Here is an 18,862-nt window from a genome sequence, read left to right on the forward strand (position 1 = left end):
CAGCAGATGAATTTGATTTAGTCTCGGACTCTCGTTGGCTGTTTGTCGTCACTGTTAGCTACAACTAGTCACAGAGGGGTTCACAAGACATAATTCAATGCTTAGAAAATCAATCGGAGCCTCTGAAAATGTTAATGTGCAGACTCATACTATATAGATATATAAGACATATATTCACTGTGATGATCAAAATTATTTCATACTGTATACACAACCATGCATAAACTTTGACACAGGAAGGAAATGGTACACACTCAACTATCAACTAGGCAAGTCACTGTTCTGGTTTAATATGAACAAGACTTAGTGTCTTTCACACAATAAAATGGGAAGCTGTTATTCCCAAAAACTTGAAGGAATTTTTTTTTTTTTATATTTTATATTTTTTATATATATTTATATTTTCTTTTTTCCTAAAAAGGACTTTTCTGGGTCACTTCACGAGGTCAAAGTTCAAACTCCCCTGAGCGCTGGTGGAAGAGTAGGATTACCAACAAACGCTCAGGATGCAGCTCTGTTGGAAATGTTTACGGCAAAAGCACGCAGCTTTGAGTTTGAGTTTTAAACACTGGCGAGGGATAAAGACGGACCAAGAATGCAGAGTTGTTTTAGAAGCGCAAACCAGCATGAAGGAAAAAACAAAAAAAATTAAAAATAAAGGCGTTGGGATGTAATCAGGCAGAACGTGGAGAACAGTTACTGCTGTATATTTAGCAAAGTTATGAGGTTTTCGCCATCATAAAACAAAACAACCAGGCACGGACACACACACACACACACACACATGCATAAACACAATCTAGTGCTTGTGTCCAAACCTCCTCAGCCAAGCATGTGTAATGACATAGATTCCAGAGAGCCGAATGAGTGTGTGGAATCCAGAGTAGTTCCTGTCTACACTTTGTCTTTGTCTCTCTCTCTCTCTCTCTCTCTCTCTCTCATCTCCACTCCAACAGGTCCCACTCCACACTGTTCTTATTTAAAGACTTTTGTTCTCTCCATTCTGGGAAAGGCAAGGTGTAATTTGCATGCTTAGTCTGTTGTTCTTTTGAACATGGAAACTATTTGGAAGAGACATTGTTTACAATGGCACGGTTTCATGTGGCATCATTTCAAAATGACCAGTGGGAGCAAGGGTTCGGCCATGCTACAGAGGACCGTCTTTGAAAATTGTACACTGTTGAGGAACAATGATCCATGCTGTATTAACACAGGCTAGCAGTGTGAAGGCCAGCGTGTGCATTGGGTGAAGAAGAAAGTTCCATATAGTGGCCTGATGCTGCAGGATCATGTGCATCATTTAAACACTGGTCATTGTGGAATGTTCTGCCTTTGAAAAACCTTTACACTAACATGCCTGAGGGTGGCACGGTGATGCAGTGGGTAGTGTTGCGGTATCACAGTTTCAGGGTCCCCTGTTTGATCCTGAACTCGGGTTACTGTTTGTGTGGAGTTTTGCATGTTCTCCCCATGCCCACATGGGTTTCCTCTGGGCTTTCCAGTTTACCCGAACCTCTCAGAAACATGTGTATGTAGATCGACTGTAAATGAATATGTGCGTATGGCATATTGTGACATACTACGTGTCCCATTCAGTGTGCACGCTAACCTTATTCCCAGTGTTCCTGCTTCAGTTTCACAATGGCCCTGAGCAGAATAATGTACTTCCTGAAGATGAATGAATGGCATGTAAAGTCCATCTGATCTTCTTAGCACTTGTTGGGTAATGGTCTTGCTAAATGTCCCAACCGTTCTAGGAATTAAACTCACAACCTTCTGAACACTAGCTCAGATCCTCAACTACTGAGTCATCATAGAGATTTTCTGCCACTTGGGAACCCCTGGACCAGTTCAGGTTTAAGGGTTATGCTTAAGAAACCAATTCTGCTAGGACAGTGGACTGTACCCCAAATCTCCAGACTGCATGAAGCATGGTGGTAATTGAAGTGCAACATTTGACACAGGACATAAGCAACCGAAAACAGTAAAATCCTCTTCTTTGTCAAATTTTCCTGACATTTTATTTGGATAGACAACAAAACATGAACTTTCACCTACTATTACTCCCTGTTTACTATCCCACCAGTCTCTCTGTTTGAAGGACAGCCTGCAAAAAGTTAAGAACCTCCTATTGCTCTGAAAAGTCATGAACATTACAAGGATTTTTTGTTCAACTTCTAACTAAGAACCTTAGCCACAGATCTACCAAGTCCCAAGTCAGTGAGTCTTGCCAAACGTTTTGTTTATCTTAACTGGTTAAGCTTGATAGGATCATTCTGTCTCAAAGGGCTCAATCAGTAAAAGAGACTAATGGATCAAAATATAAATGCAATGGAAATAATACACATGTCCACAATACCCCTGTCAGTTGAATGTACTCACCCTTTATCCACTGAGAAAAAATGTGAACAAACACGATGCTTTACAAGTCATATGTTACAACTGGACCCATTGAGGATGCGAAAGGAATATCCTTCATTCCTTCTCTGTCTCTTCTTGATTAGCACCTGAATAGGCAGTTGGGTGGGCTGGCACTTGAGTGTTATTAAGCCTATTGTTTGAAGGTCCTCATTAGCAACGCCCAGAATGTGGAACACTTCCACTGTCTCTTTCTGGAGTGTAAAGAGCTTTGCATGAACACACAAAACTGGAGTCAGGCTGAACTTTGTGTATCTCATCAGATCAGGGGGTGTGTGGCTGTGGAAAAGCCAACACACGTCACTACCATCCATTCTTAACAACAAGAGTCTAAAGATAAATACGGTAAGCTTCTCGCAACTCAGAACTGAAGTCAATGCTATTCTTCAGCTGTATCCTGGTTAGGGTGGTGGTGGATCTGAAGCATATTACTTGGTGTGAGGCAAAAATACATCCTGGATACACCCTGGTGTACACACATCCCAAATTTTCATTCACACCTGGGGCAATTTATCTTAGGCAATCCACTTACTGGCACGTTTTTGGTTGGTTGAAATAGACCAGAGAACTAGGAGGAAACTCACATGGAAGGGAAATATGCAAAATTTCACAGACAGTAACCCTGCCACCTAGAATTTTTCCTTCCAGCTTATTGTCCACCAACTTGAGAGATAACAGTAAATGTGGCAAATGACTGCATCATTGTAATGTCCCACAATGACGCCACTATTTAGTTCACAAAATTGTGATCGTATTAACATTCTTCTTTTGCCCGATCAACTGTTGATATATTAGTTGTAACAAAAGGCTATGCTAATGCCAAGACAGTGACAGAATTACAACAATTTTACTCTCAACTGATTTCTGACAGGCACCACAGTGGTCCAGAAGGTAATGTTGATGCCTCAGAGTTCTTGGGTCCAAAGTTATGTGGGCTATGTAGGTTTCTTCTATTTTTGTGAGTTTCCACTTGGTTCTCTGGTTTCCCCCTACCTCCCAAACACATGCCAGTAGGTGGTAAACTTCCTTCTATGTGTGAATGAGTGGTGTGCTGCAATGGACTGGTGACCCATCCAGTATATATTCCCAGTGTTCCCAGAATAGGCTCTGGGAAGCAGTTACTGAAGATGAATGAATGAACGAATCAGTAATTGTTGACAAAAAATAGTAATTATTATAAAATGTTAAATAAATATCCTCATGTTGCTTTTGATGGCACAAATCTAGCATCAACAAACCATTTTTTTTTTTGCATTTTTCTCTGTTTGTATGTATATACGGATCGTTTATCCATGAGAAATGAGCAAAAAGCAGTGCTGCAAGCTAGCCACTGAGTATCATTAGGTCCTCTTGGTGCTAAGCTTGACTCATACCAAAACTCATACACCTGCACCCTTTTGTATTAAATTGGTGGCCAACAGAAAAGCTCTAGTACTTTGGATAGTTGCAAGGCTTATTCAGTAAACAGATATTCAATTTGGAGCAGAATCAACTTTGCAGCATTTATCAGCTTTACAGAAATCCAGCAAGGGCAAAGGAAATCAGAGGAACTCTAATGAGACTCAAAAAGAGAAATCTTATAGTATAGTGGGATTATAAATCATTCCAGTATACAAGTGTTGACGGATAAAGTCAAACGGTACGGTGTTATGTCCAGTATGAGCATATTATGATCAAGGGTCCTAAGGTTATTAGATTAGCAAATGACTGATTACTTTTCTTCAACAAAACCAAGCAAGAAACTCCCACACCCTCGACACTTGCCCTGTAAATGGTCTTCATTTGCATTGCAAGATTTAAATCTGATTAAGACCTGATTGATGACGAGTTCTGTAGTGCCTACGCCTGGCTGTCACTCATTCAGAATAAGCATCAGCAGGGGGAGAGGAAGAGGCTGAAGAGGCCATTTCCTCCAGCTGATGACAGATAAGAGGGGTCACACTGCCTTATTCTCTCCATCTCTTTCTCTCCCCGTTGTTTAGAGAGGGGGTCTGCCATGCTGTGTTTGTTAAGCCCCCTCCAGAGACGCTCTCTTTCGTTCGTCTGGAGTTTGGCCGCAGGGAGGAAGTTTTGTTGCCCTTATCTTCGGTTCCATGACCAATAGACGTGCGAATGTGACCGGGGCGTATGGAGGACCTGTTCAGCCGAGGCTGCGGCTCATGCAGAGCAAAACAACACGTTGGACTGTGTGTGCCACCTCGCTTGTTTCTCATTATCCCAGTTTAAACTCTAATAAGCTCAAGATGCTTTTGTAAGACAAATTACAACACAAAAAGCCTTATTGTCTATAGCAAAGCTTTTTCTAAAAAAAAAAAAAAAAGTCCTCCCAGCTACACAATGCACTGCACTGAATTAAGAGCGATCTCTCAAGATCTCTCTCCCTCTCCCTCTCTATTGCTTCACTTTCTTTCTCTCTGAAGCAGTAACAGTAGCTTTAGGGCTTTTTATACTCAGGCTCCAACCAACATTAGGCAGCATTCAGGGTCACCCCCTCCCACACACACACACCCGCACAAGCCCACACACACCCTCACACCCCAGCTCACATCTGGATCTGATCACTTTAAGAATCTCTTAGCTCATTTACACAGTTATGATGCAGGAACCTGCTCAGAACTGGACCTTTCCGCACTTTTCCCCAGCAACAGAATTCTTTTCGAGTTGGCAGCTGTGTTTCTGAGCTGCGTGTTTGCAACTGAAGAGCCGGTACCATCAGTCCTTAGGGGTAGTGATCACAACTTAAGAAACTTACCTTGATGTGAGCTTGTTCGCAATTATAAAAACATCAACAGTTAAAATATTACTGTAAGAAAATGAAAATCAATACTCTAAATATCTAAAACTCTAGTATGAGAATGTCTAATGCTCTCGCAAAATATATCAAATATCTTGCATATTGCTTGCTGATGTCTTTTTGCCATGTAGAGACGCTGGAAGATTTAACAAAACACCTAGTTAGCAAATCATAACATTAAAAAGAGAAGATGATGTCATCAAATGAGCTCCAGGCAAACACATGCAGTAATGGAGACGTCCTTATTTACTCCAAAAATCTGTTTCCATTACCCTTTACCACATCTGCACAATTTCACAAACATGTTGATGTTCCTATTACTGATAAACAGGAAGTCATACGAAGACATGCACACAGATTTGTCTTAATATCCTATGTAAGGACCTTCCATTGATAGCATTATTAATGCAGCTAATTCATGTTAGGCTACACCTAAAGCCAACCCTAACCTTAGTAACCTAAAGAAAACATTTGAGCTCTTTTATTTATTTATTTGTTTATAAATAAAAGATGCAGGAAAAAAATAGTTCCTTCTGGAGACTAGCCAAAAGTCCCCAGAAAATCAAACCTGTCAGACATTTGTTCCACACCAAGATATAAGAAAACACAACTCTTTCTATTCGCCACTTCCAGGATGATGTAGATCGGTATGAATAGTGTGGATGGTGTTGCTCGTGCACTCTGGTGTGTTTTGAGCTCTGAAGGCCAACACAGCTCTATACAAAAGGTCCAAACAGAGAGAAGTGTGTATTTCTGAATGTATCTGCTCCCCCAAATCTCTCTCTCACTCTCTCTCACTGCTAAAGCACACTCTGCATGTTGTGTGTGTGTGTGTGTGTGTGTGTGTGTGTGTGTGTGTGTGTGTGTGTGTGTGTGTGTGAGCATAGCCCCTGGATGCCACAGGAGCGTGAGACAGAGAAAGAGGTTTGCCTCATCTCCTCTCAGTCTGAAGAGCTTGCCATCCCTCTCACCCTCTCTCTCTTCTATTTTTTTCTGATTCTCTCTCTTTCCCCTGATCTCTCTGCCACTCTCTGACTCTTTCTCTTACTTCCAATCCTCCACTGTCTGCCCCTTTCTTTTATTCTTCAACTCTCACTCTTCATCTCTGTGCCCCTCTTCAATTCTCATTCCCTTTTTCACTCCCACGCCTTCTCTCATCATCTCCCTCCCTTTTCATCCTCCCTCTCTTTCTTTAACCCCCTCTGTCCTTCTCTTTCTATATCTTGTGCTCTTTCTTCATTTCCATTGACTCCTCCTTTCATTAAACCCAAGTTCATTTCACAGGAATTCTCGTCTGTTTTGATGAGATCTTAATCTTTCTGTTACATTTTCAGTTGTAGTTTGGCTTATAGATCAAAATCATCATTTAGTGGGGATTTTTTTTGGAGCTCCTGAAAACTCCTCACATGACATGACACACCAGCCACAATACCACAGCACAATCTGTTCTAACCCTCACTGTGATTCAGCAAACAGAAACACACAAACACACACACACACCTGTATTTTTAAAATGTACTTTCATCAGTTTTATCTAAAGTAGACCTGTTTATGTTGGTTGTGACACACTGTTGCTATCAAAAACGGTCACAGCTCTATTTTGAAGCTGAATAACTTTATTTCTCAGCATATAATTTGGTATCAGTCCAAGCAAGCATCAGTCTCATGTAGGTAATTTTTTTCCCCCTCAACAATAACAACAGCAATAATCATAATAATAATAATAATAATAATAATAATAATAACAACAATAATAATAGTATTTGTTTGTTAGTAGTATCGATTGGGATGATTTTTTTTTTGTATTGCATTTGCATTTTCTTCCTGCGTTTGCATAGGTTTTTTTCTGGGTTGTCCATTTTACTCTTTCAGTTGTTATTTGTTTCAGGGGGTTCTCCATTCAGAGGTGAAATTTACATTTACATTTATTCATTTAGCAGACGCTTTTATCCAAAGCGACTTACAAATGAGGAAATACAAGCAAAGCGATATATCAAGCAGAGAACAGTACAACTAGTGCTACTATACAAGATTTTTAAGTGAGTTCTAGAGAAGCAAAGTGTGCAGAGTAGAGGTGTAAGAGCCAGAGTAAGTTTTTAAAAAAAATTTTTTTTAAATAATGTGGGTTTGGCATTTTAGGGGTTAGTTAAGTGCTCACGGAAGAGGTGGGTCTTTAGATGTTTTTTGAAGATAGTGGCAGATTCTACTGTCCTGATTGAGGTTGGAAGTTCATACCACCACTGAGGGATGGTTAGTATGCGGGTTCTGGTAAGGCACCTTGAGCCACGCTGAGTAGGCAGCGTGAAATGCTGCTCACTAGGGTTAAGGGCTGGCGATTGACCTGGCCAGTCTAAAACCTTCCACTTTTCCCCCTCGTTAAAGTCCTTGTAGAGTTGGCAGTGTGTATTGGATCACTATCTGGCTGCATGATAAAGTTCGTCCTGATTAATTTAGATGCATTTCTCTGTAAATTGGCAGGCAAAATGTTCCATTCTGCTGCCATCATAATGAGTTACATCATCAATAAACATTAGTACATTGAGAGCAGAAAGGGTTAAGGGCCTTGCTCAAGGGCCCAACAGTGGCAGCTTGGCAGTGCTGAGACTTGAACCCCCAGCCTTCCGATTAGTAACCCAAAGCCTTAACTGTCAAGCCACCAGAATTGCAGGAAGTGCATGACTTTGTGTTGCTAAACATTTTACAGTATGACTTGGAAACCTGATGAACAGGGATGTTGTGGCTCTGATGTCCCGTCTAGCGGACATCGCTTTTAATCCTGCAGATGTACATAAAGTGTGCATGTATGTGAGCAATTCTGCCTGCCTTACCGCTTACCGCTACTTAGTGCCTTACCGCTACTTCTGCATGCAAAGTCATACGTCACATATAAACCAGACTTATGAAATATTAGCCTGGTAGCTCCAGAAAGTTAGAAAAACAAGAACTAAACCTCAGACACCAGACATGTCTGGAATAATCAATAACATTTGGGCAAATGTAAATGTCAGTTTTGGCTAAATTGTCTTGCTGAAAAGCTCAATAGCGGCTCTGTGACAGCTGTGGGATTTGAACTCAGAACGTTCCGGTCACTGGTGCAGAAGCTGAGCCAATACTGCTGTAGTTAATATGAGATGATCGCACTGAGCTGCAGTGGCCGGTGTCATGAGGTGAGTATTTACTTTCCATAGCTGTTGACAGGAGCTTTGGAGGAACTACTGTGTGTGTGTGTGTGCGTGTGCGTGTGCGTGTGTGTGTGTTCAAACACTTTTCTGAAACGTGAGCTCCTGTCTGGCTGACTAAGGGGTCTGGGAAACAAGACTGAAAGAAAAAACTGGGGCAAATCCTTACACACCCAGACTGGATACACTCCAAGACACACACACACACACACACACACACACACACACACACACACACACACACACACACACACACACACACACACACACACACAACATTAAAGACCAGAAATATGAACATCCCTATATGGACAGGATGTTAGAGAGGAATTCAGATACCATATGCAAGATATGATGTCATTTTAGAGTGTGTGTGATGGTTTGTGTGTATTTGAGTGTGTTGCACGAGCGCATGTGTGTGTGTTTTGCCATATTTAAAAATAGGAAATAGACCCGCAGCAAAAAAAAAAAAAAAACACACACACACACAAGAAAAATCACCCTCACCACCCCCACTACCAGTTACTCTAGTGTGTTACACAAACCTACGCTGAAGGGCTCGTCTTCAGTTTACCAGACAAAGGGAGACACATACGCTACAAAGTGAACACTCAATACCATTTACACTCTCCAGTTTGTCCAGCTTTCCCACCTAAGCCTACACCATCTAACCTCTTACCTTAAATAACTTCCCCAAAACCACAATAAATTTTGGGGTTTTTTTTCCCCTAAACACTAAAACACATTCTCCACAAACCTTTTCTTCACACAAGCAAACACCTTTTTTTTATATATATTTTTTTTTATAACACACAGCACAACAAATGTTACACCGTCAGGCTGAAAACACTGCCTTTCAATACACACCACTGCTTTCACCACAGTGATGCATGGAATAAAACACTTGGGTACTGGATACTTTTTAAAAATCCATGTATAGTTACGTTTAATGTTATGGGACGTCCAGCCTCTCTTTTTTGCTTTCTTTTGAAGTTGAAAAGAAAAACACTAAAAACAAATGCAGCTCGGTACGGCGATAACCGGAATATCCCCGTACTGAAGACTTTCCCATGTCGGAAAACGTAAGGTTACGGCTTTATCTCTAACTGTTAGAAAGCGCTGACACTGGAGACTCCTTATATCTCCTCACAGAAAAATTCCACATGGCTTAAATCCGTTTATGTGAGAAGAGAAGAGAAGAGAAGAGAAGAGAAGAGAATAGAAGAGCAGAGAAGATGAGAGAAAAGAAGAGGAGAGAAGATGAAAGAAGAGAAAAGAAGAGGAGAGAAAAGAAGAAAAGAGGAGAGAAGAGGAGAGGATAGAAGAGAATGAAGAGAAGAGAAGAGGAGAGGAGAGAAGAGAAAAGAAGAGAAGAGGAGCGAAAAGATGAAAAGAGGAGAGAAAAGAAGAGAAGAGAAAAGAGAAGGAAAGAAGAGAAAAGAAGGGGAGAAAAGAAGAGGAGAGAAGAGAAGAGGAAAGGAGTGGAGAGAAGAGAAGAGGAGAGAAAAGAAGAGAAGAGAAAAGAGAAAAGAAGAGGATAGAAGAGGAGAGAAGAGAAGGAAAGAAGAGAAAAGAAGGAGAGAAAAGAAGAGAAGAGAAAAGGAGAGGAGAGAAGAGAAGAGAAAAGAAGAGGAGAGAAGAGAAGAGAAAAGAAGAGGAGAGAAAAGAAGAGAAGAGAAAAGAAGAGAAAAGAAGAGGAGAGAAGAGAAGAGAAGAGAAGAGAAGAGAAGAGGAGAGGAGATGGATGACTATTGCTCGCACTCTTTCATCATCAAACCCATCCAAGTGGATAAGTGCTGGAAGGACAACACAGCGCTCATGATGTATTACCCCACCTGTTATCAGGCAGCTCTTAGAGAACCAGATCTTTAAATTATACATGATATCAGAAACGTCAGGAATTCCTGCTGGATTCCTGCCCTGGAGCAACATTTCAACAGGACTTAGATCATCTCTGCATCGGGCGCATCACTCGGACTAGAGCACTCAGACACTGACAGATACTGGGCACTGATTTCCCAGAAGTACACCTGAACGATCTGGAGAAAATGCCCTTATTAGGTAAGCGGTGAACATTTGGTGCTCTCTGAAACAAATATTTATCATGTCAAGGTGTGTGTTCACTCTCCAAAGTACACAGAGGAGTCCGGGGCGTGATACCAGTTCAAACCGGGGGAGCACACCTTAAATACTCGGTGATGTGTAATCACGTTAAATATTTCAGTTCCAGAAGGATAGGTGACATATGGAGGGATTATTTTGTCTAAAAAAAAAAAACAACAACTAAAAAATCCCACCCCTCCCCCTCCTGGACTATATTTGCTTTCTTTACCTGTTCTTTCAGTTTGCTAAGCCCTGAACTAGCATAAGAAAACTAGAACACACATCTTAAATTACCTGTTAACTTACTTCTTCCATGAAGTCAACAAGATCAGATAATTTCAGAGGTGTGAATATTGCTAACATGAAAATCCCGGCAGGCAGAGAGAAAAAAAAACAACAAAAGAATACCACAAAAATCATAAGCGCGTATTGGTGGATGAGGCAGATGTACGCCAAGCAACAGTAAGAAGCCAACGGGATTAAAGTTCGGTATAAAGCTACTTAGTAATAAGCAGTTCTTCAATCCTTACCATTTTACCCACTGTGAATTCAAACTTCACCTAGATAATGTTGACGTGAAAGGAACCACTACCAAAAGCAAATCCATGGCTTTCCCACGTCCCTCGTCCTTTCCCCTTCAGTGAAATGCTTTTTTTCCCCAAGTGAATTTTATTTGTGTGTGACCTCACCGCTGCTTAAACTATAGCTAAACTATAACTGTTGTCATCTTTTTAATTTTACAACTGATGTTGATACAGCTTTTAAAGTGCACCTATTATGGTTTTTCAAATTTTACCTTTCATGTAGTGTGTTATAGAGCTGTTTTTGAATGTAAAAATCTGCAAAGTTCAAAAATCAAAGCACACGACAAATGGAGTTATTGACTCCCAAAAGAAGGACCAGATTCTGAACAGCTGAAACGAGTCGTTATTAATTCCAGACTCACTTCCTGTATTAACCTACGCAGGTTTGTAATAAAAAGCCCCGCCTCTGGTCTTCACTGGCTGTTCATGAACAGACGGAGCTGAAACTCGTTATGGTAGTGGGCGTTTCCTTTTAGACACACGCTGACAGCGGTAGACCAATCACAACAGACTGGGACATCTGACCAATCAGAGCTGTATGCTCTCTGAAAGGAGGAGTTTAGAACGAATCCTTTAGAACGGCTCATTGAACGAATCGTTGTGACACTAGGGGGGAAAATATAATGCTGCAGTTTAAATTATGAGCACATTAAAGTGTTTTTTGACCTTGGATGCATGTAAAGCTATTGTACGAGACCTTTAAAACAAAATTAGGCACATTTCAAAACTATAATAGGTGCACTTTAAAGTGAACATCATTCATCTCTGGAACAGTTTTATAACCAGCTAGCAAGAAAATTAGCTTGTGAACAAGCAAGCTAACTAGTCAATGTTCCTGCTAGCTCTGTACTCTACTTGTGAAAATGATTGTTGCACTTCCGATTTAGTCAGAATGAAGAAAAAGCATTATTTATCTCAGATTTTTAAAGTGTTCATAGCATTAATCATTCACAAAGCCGTGTCTAGGTCGTTTGACTAGCTGCTACCTGCTACTGTAGATCGGTACTCAAAAAGAATTTAGTTTTAAAGCTGCTGCGACTCAGGTGGTAGAGCGGGTTGTCCACTAATCGTAGGGTTGGCGGTTCGATTCTCGGCCCACATGACTCCACATGCCGAAGTCTACTTAGGCAAGACACTTAACCCCGAGTTGCTCCCGATGGCAAGTTAGCGCTTTGCATGGCAGCTCTGCTACCATGTGAGTGTGAATGAGTGAATGAGACACAGTGTAAAGCGCTTTAGAACTGCTAAGGTTAAAAAAGCGCTATATAAGTGCAGATCATTTAAGGGACTGGGAAAATGATTGTATTGAAGTTCCATTAACTGATATTTTTTAACACGTTAATCACAGTTTTAATGTATTAATGAATTGTAACACACTTTAATGGTTTATAGTTAGATTTAAGGTTGTGGAACATCTGGGAGACAAGTTAGTTCCTGTTATTACTTATGATATAGATGCAATAAACAATCATTCCATCACCACACGTCTCTCTCCCTCTCTCTCTCTCTCTCAAATAAAACATAGCTTGTCCTTTCACCGTGAAACCAGAAAGTCGGAAAGCGTAAACTCCTCCACCCTGAACGACATTCCTGTGCTGCGAAACTTTGTAAAACACAGTGACTCTTATAAGGCGCTTATACCCGAGACTCCTTCCATAAATGTTAAATAAATGTCTCCTAACAAAAAACTATCACCACATCATTGATTACATGTTTTTCTTTGTTAAACTACACATTTAAAAAAATCTATTTATTATCAGTTTTAGATAACATGAAGTGTCCACTGTACAAGTCCCTGTGCATGATCTGTTACTACAGAAACAACAACATATTAGAATAAGCACATTATATAAACCTATCGTTCATGGTATAGCCGGAACCAGTGTCTGAACCGTTCTGTTACACCTTCTGACCAATTAGATTCGAGAATTCAACCTCGCTGTGGTATAAATGTCAATTAATACATGAGTTAACATATTTTGTTACATCGTTAATAGTATTTATTGTTATTAATGCTGGGGTTCATGATTTTTCTACAGTGATGAACAGTTATGCTATGATGGCTTTAGGACTGCACTGACCACACACAGTTTTGCACTCAGTGAACAGTGGATAAGTTCAACAAAACTGACTCCATGTAAAAACTGGAATGAATTTTCCTGCTTACACACCTGCACTATTTGACCATGTAGTATCAGCACATTTATAGAAGGAATTGATTTATAATAGCACTATCCGATAGTGTCACCCAGATCAGGATGGGTTCCCTTTTGAGTCTGGATCCTCTCAAGGTTTCTTCCTCATATCGTCTCAGGGAGTTTTTCCCCTTGCCACCGTCACCTCTGGCCTGCTCATTAGGGACAAATTCATACATTTAAAATCTATGTCCTGATTTTATTTATTTCTGTAAAGCTGCTTTTGGACAATGTCCATAGTTAAAAGATATACCAGAGGTTTTCAACCTTTTGTAACTAAAGGCCCCACAAGCCCTTCCTATCATGTGGCACCCCCCCCCCCTTTTTTTTTTGAAAGAGACAGGAATAATGATTATCTATTCTATATAAAATCTATCTATATATAACTAATCTATAATCTGTTTTTGATAGATAGATAGATAGATAGATAGATAGATAGATAGATAGATAGATAGATAGATAGGACTTTTTAAAATGACTTTTTATAACTTTTATGATTTTTAAAATAACTTTTGATATATATAATGGTCAGGTATGGAGCATGAACAAAATCCTCAATGTTTTTTTCATCCCATCAAGATCTAATAACTCTAATAAAACATCCCTTTACGTCACTGTACACACACACACACACACACACACACACTAGGGATGTCACGAGAACCGATACTTCGGTACCAAGTCGGTACCAACATTCTTAAAACGTGATGGTACTTGTTTTTCTGCAGTAACGTTAGTACCGTTGGTAATGAAGGTACGGAGGTTGCAATTCTTCTGGAACTGAAGGGGGCAGCAAATACGCGTAAGTGTTTTAGTCAGTGCACAAGTGGTGAAGAAGAAGAAGAACGCCTACAAGCACACGGGAAAAGCTACAGAAAATGGCGACAATTTTAGCTCCCCCCTGAGTCGTTGAGAAGAAAAAAGAGGAAAGCTCGTTGAGAGGAAAGCTAGTCTAGGTTGCCGGTGTGCAACCGATGTTATCGTTCATTTCAAACAAAGCGAGGAAACACCTGGAATTTAGCGAAGCACCTGAAAGACGGCCCTATATTATGTTTGTTTGAAGCAGCTGGCATTGTTGCAGTGAAACCAGCTAGCGTTATGCTCCATGTAATGTTTGCGATAACCAGTTATTTGTTAATGATGTTAACGCATTGGAATGTTATAATCTACCTCCTAATGGACCACCATGCATCGCCATTCAGCCCGTGTCCTGTCAGTAAAATGTAGAATAATGTCAGAAATAATTACTGAAATGTTAATGCTTTTAATAAATCTTTTTGGCCTGCCACCATATCAGTGAATTTAAACTAATGCTTGCATTCAGAGTATAAGGTGTGTGTGTGTGTGTGTGTGTGTGTGTGTGTGTGTGTGTGTGTGTGTGTGTGTGCGTGCGCGCGCACGCGTTTAGGAGTACACCTTAGCACCGGCACTGTTTTATTAGTCATTGTCAGAAAGTGTTTGATAACTAAAATATCCCTCCTCCTCTCTCTCTTTCTCTCTCTCTTTTTGCCAGTATCAGCCAGAGGATGTCGTCTACCAGGAGTTTTAAATTTTTTTTATCTTTTACATTTATATTTTTTTAAACCACACCATGGTATCGACTTTGGTATCGAGTATTGTGTACTTTTGATGGTATCGGTACCAACTACTACATTTTTGGTATTGTGACATCCCTAACACACACACACACACACCCAAATGCACACAAATCCGAATGTTTCGTACGCACTGAGCTTTATCTTTTCATCTCTTCTTCTTGTTTTATCTGCTTATTTTTCGGCGGCGTCTCCGTCAGTGAGTCACGCTCCCCTCAGACGCTTTTAAAAACGAAGAAACCGACGGCTGTCTCAAATTAGTTTCACTTATGCACGTGTGTAATGAGTGTGTGTGTGTTCCTGAAAAGGCGGTTTGAGTGCATTGTGGATTGTTATTTGGTAAAGATGCTTCAGGCAATCACGCACACAGCCACACACACACACACACACACACACACACACAGCCACACACACACACGCACACACACATAGACATAACAAGGCCAAGCCAGACGTTTAAGAACCAAAAGAGGGAAAATACAAGCTGATGATTATGTGTGTGTGTGTGCGTTTAAAATTTTTTAGGCAAACAATAGAGGCTCTGTTACTACAAAGAGACACACTGCAACATGAGGACCGAACGTGTTATGATCATACAGATGTTATGAACATACTGTATTTCCTTGTGAAGATGAAGTTAAAGATGGCATGTGTTGATATGTACGCCTGATACATCATGCTAATCATAAAAATAACCACTAATAAATAATATATCCTTTCCTTCTATTTTTGTTGTTGCACAGTGTTTGGAGTTATGCAATAAATATAATTTTATACTTTGATATGAAACTTTGCACAAAATTGATTTTGTCACTTGCTTTAAAGGAGAGAAATGATATCACTATTGTAAAAAATTGTCACATAAATTAAAAAAATACCAAAAAAACAAAAAGCACACAAAGCAAAGCGAAACACGGTTTATGTGATACCTCAGAGACATCCATATTCATCATCGGGTTCATTAATATTCACAACAGCCTCGTTAATATTCACAGCAGCCTCGTTAATATTCACTATGGCCGTGTTGATATTCAAATCAACTCTTAATATTTCATTACAGTTTTTACCATTTTTAATGCATTAGAATTATAAAAAATTTTAAAACTCGTGTGTGAGGGACTGAAGGAGTATGACAGTGCACATGAACTTGAATCGACATGTCAAGTTTGACAGGGTCAAAGGTCAAGTCCTACCTGTCAATGTCAGTGTGGCTCTCGCAGTGGGGGAGCGTGGAGGAGTGTTTGTGTGTCCGACGTGTATACACACCGAACCCTCCGTCTGTCATGTAGCTGCACAAATGCATACAAACACACACACACACACACACACACACACACACACACACACAATAAGAAAAATTAGTAAGACATAAAATATTACACTGGAAAATCATATTTAAGAATATTACATTTATGAATTTTAATAAAATTCCAAATGAAATATAAATGTATTTTTATTTGTAGCTAAAAATATTACATTTTTCATATCAATTTTCTTTTATTGTTACTGTTTTGAAAAAAATATAATTTTTTTGACAGTCACATACACACTTACACTCACACACACACACACACACAAAAAGAGTGATGTGTAATGTGAGCAACAACATGTTACACAGAACACTTCTCTCTCTCTCTCACACACACACACACACACACACACACACACACACACACACACACACACACACACACACACACACACACACAAATAGCATGCAAAAGTACTTTTTGAATCTGACTGTAATTGGCTTTAGCTACTTCAATTTGAATGAAATAAACTGTTTTATTCTGCATGTTTCATATTTAATCATCTAGAATATCTAAAGAGCAAAAGCCATATTAGAGGACCTTGTACACCCAACACACACATACACACACACACACACAGAAATATAAAGCAATTTAAAACCTATTAAAGCCAATATTGTGGGTCTCCTTATCTAGAAATAGACCATAACACAGTACTATTGAAGTTTCTGATAACACAACGCCCACACAAACCTGTGGTACAACACAAAGTCTCTTACCTGCTTTTCGCAACACACTGAAGGTCCAAGAAGAGACCTAGAGATGAAAAACTCCCCGGCGAACCCTGCACTGTACACAGGTTCTTCTCTATCAGACTTTTATTACACGTCTATAAGCAGAATGATTCAGGCATAATGCCACATTTTATCAGTAATTAGTCTGCTAATATTTTACTGTTGACTCCTCCAAAAAAATAAAAGCACCCTGTATGCTGAAGGTGGTGCAACGAATCGATCCACAGCTGCTCGACAAACACTCTTATTTACTCTGCCTCGGCACACGCTCTTTCTAAATATTGACTAACTTCCAGCTGTCTTCTGTGCACGCACAAACTCTTCACATATGAACTGCTCCTATTTAAAGAGCACCTCAGCAATCATCTCATAATCCAACATAATCCCAGGCCAGGAGAGCAGAAATCACTCTGGGGCACATACAATGGAGGTGAATTGAATGAGTGTGCTGTCTAAGTCGCAAGAAATTCAGGTCCATGTTAGAGTAAAAGAGACCCAAACAAGGAGAAAAAGTAACATGGAGATGCCACTGGGATGCAACGAGCAGCAACATGTGCTCCAGATCAACAGGGCAGGCAATTACTCATGAAGTCATGATGCAATGACACACAGCTGGCCACAGTGCTGAGATGAAGGCCATGATGGGTCAGCCTAACATGAGGGATACTTTTCCATTGGCTGAAATCACTCACATGGTTACCCTACACCATTTACATCAAGGTCAGGTAATATCACATGGTTGTCATCAGCATTATATATAATGTAGTGGCCTGGGAAAACCTTTCCCATGGTGAAAGTGTTACATTTTCTACTATATATAGTTTGGATAAGTATAGAGTATTGTGAACTGAAAGATGGTTTTCTTTTGCATGAATCACAACCACAAGCTTTCCATCAACTTGCCCATTTTGACATGCACTGTGTGAGGAAACCACACATTTAGCTAGTGAGGGTTTAGGCGCTTTTAGCCAAAATGACTGATTTTACCACTGAATTTGGTACAATTTAGAAAGCCTAGGCATGATTTAAAAAAATAAATATAAACATTTTTGGTGAAATATATGTAAGGTTGAGAGTTTAACCTTTTGATACGCTCTCATACTTTCAGACTGTCCATACTCTACACTTTACACAAAAAATGACATCTAAGCAAATGAAAACATTCCTATTATATGATCTACGATTATTAACCATTTTTTAGAACTTTTTTTTTTTTTTTTTAAACTAATTTCAAACCTGAAATCCAAAGAATGCCATTTCAACTGTGAAGCATGGGGTGGCAGCATCATGTCATGGGAACGGTTTGCTCCAAAAGACACTGGGGCACTTCAGAAAATAGTGTCAGGAATAGGCATCATGAAGATGGAGGATTATTTAGAAATATTGAAGCAACACCTCATGCAAGACATCAGCCAGGAAGTGAAAGTTGTAAACTTTTGGCCTTAACTGTAAAATTGACTATATTCAGGATTTTCACTTGAGTCACAGTTGTTGATTTAAATAAATAAATAAATAAATAAATAAATAAATAAATAAATAAATAAATAAATAAATGTTTGATTTCGTACAAGTAAAAAAGCATGAAACAGTACAAACACTATCTCCTACCTTCATCCTATATACTACACAGTCAGTCAATTGTGCTTTTTGGTAATTGTGCTCCAGGATGCTTTAGGTACTGTATATAGCTTAAATACCAAAACCATTGTATATATCTTTCTGAAACATTTTGCTTTGAATTTTATTCTGCACTCCACATATGTTATATGTATGCAACACCAGACTATAGTTCTGGCCAGCTTTCAGCATCTGCTTCTTACTAGAATACAGTGACATCTTGACTACAATACATTTTAAGCCTTTATAATATGTAACAAAAAAAAAGTAATAAGTAAAAGCACAGGTGGTTAAAGAAAAGCAAGTGAGACAGTGTGAGTTTGAAGAGGAAGG

At 39.6% G+C, this 18,862-nt stretch overlaps 1 protein-coding gene across 1 annotated transcript in view; it reads right to left on the reverse strand.

Annotated features, from left to right (window-relative positions):
• Positions 1 to 18,862, reverse strand: part of nav2b (neuron navigator 2b) — a 106,746-nt gene that overhangs the window by 42,622 nt on the left and 45,262 nt on the right. The window contains exon 11 of the mRNA XM_053682374.1: positions 16,062 to 16,157. Within this exon, the coding sequence (XP_053538349.1) occupies positions 16,062 to 16,157 (96 nt within the window). The remainder of the gene's footprint in view (positions 1 to 16,061; positions 16,158 to 18,862) is intronic.

Source organism: Ictalurus punctatus, chromosome 8 (genome assembly GCF_001660625.3).
Source record: "Ictalurus punctatus breed USDA103 chromosome 8, Coco_2.0, whole genome shotgun sequence".
Taxonomy (NCBI): Eukaryota; Metazoa; Chordata; class Actinopteri; order Siluriformes; family Ictaluridae; genus Ictalurus; species Ictalurus punctatus.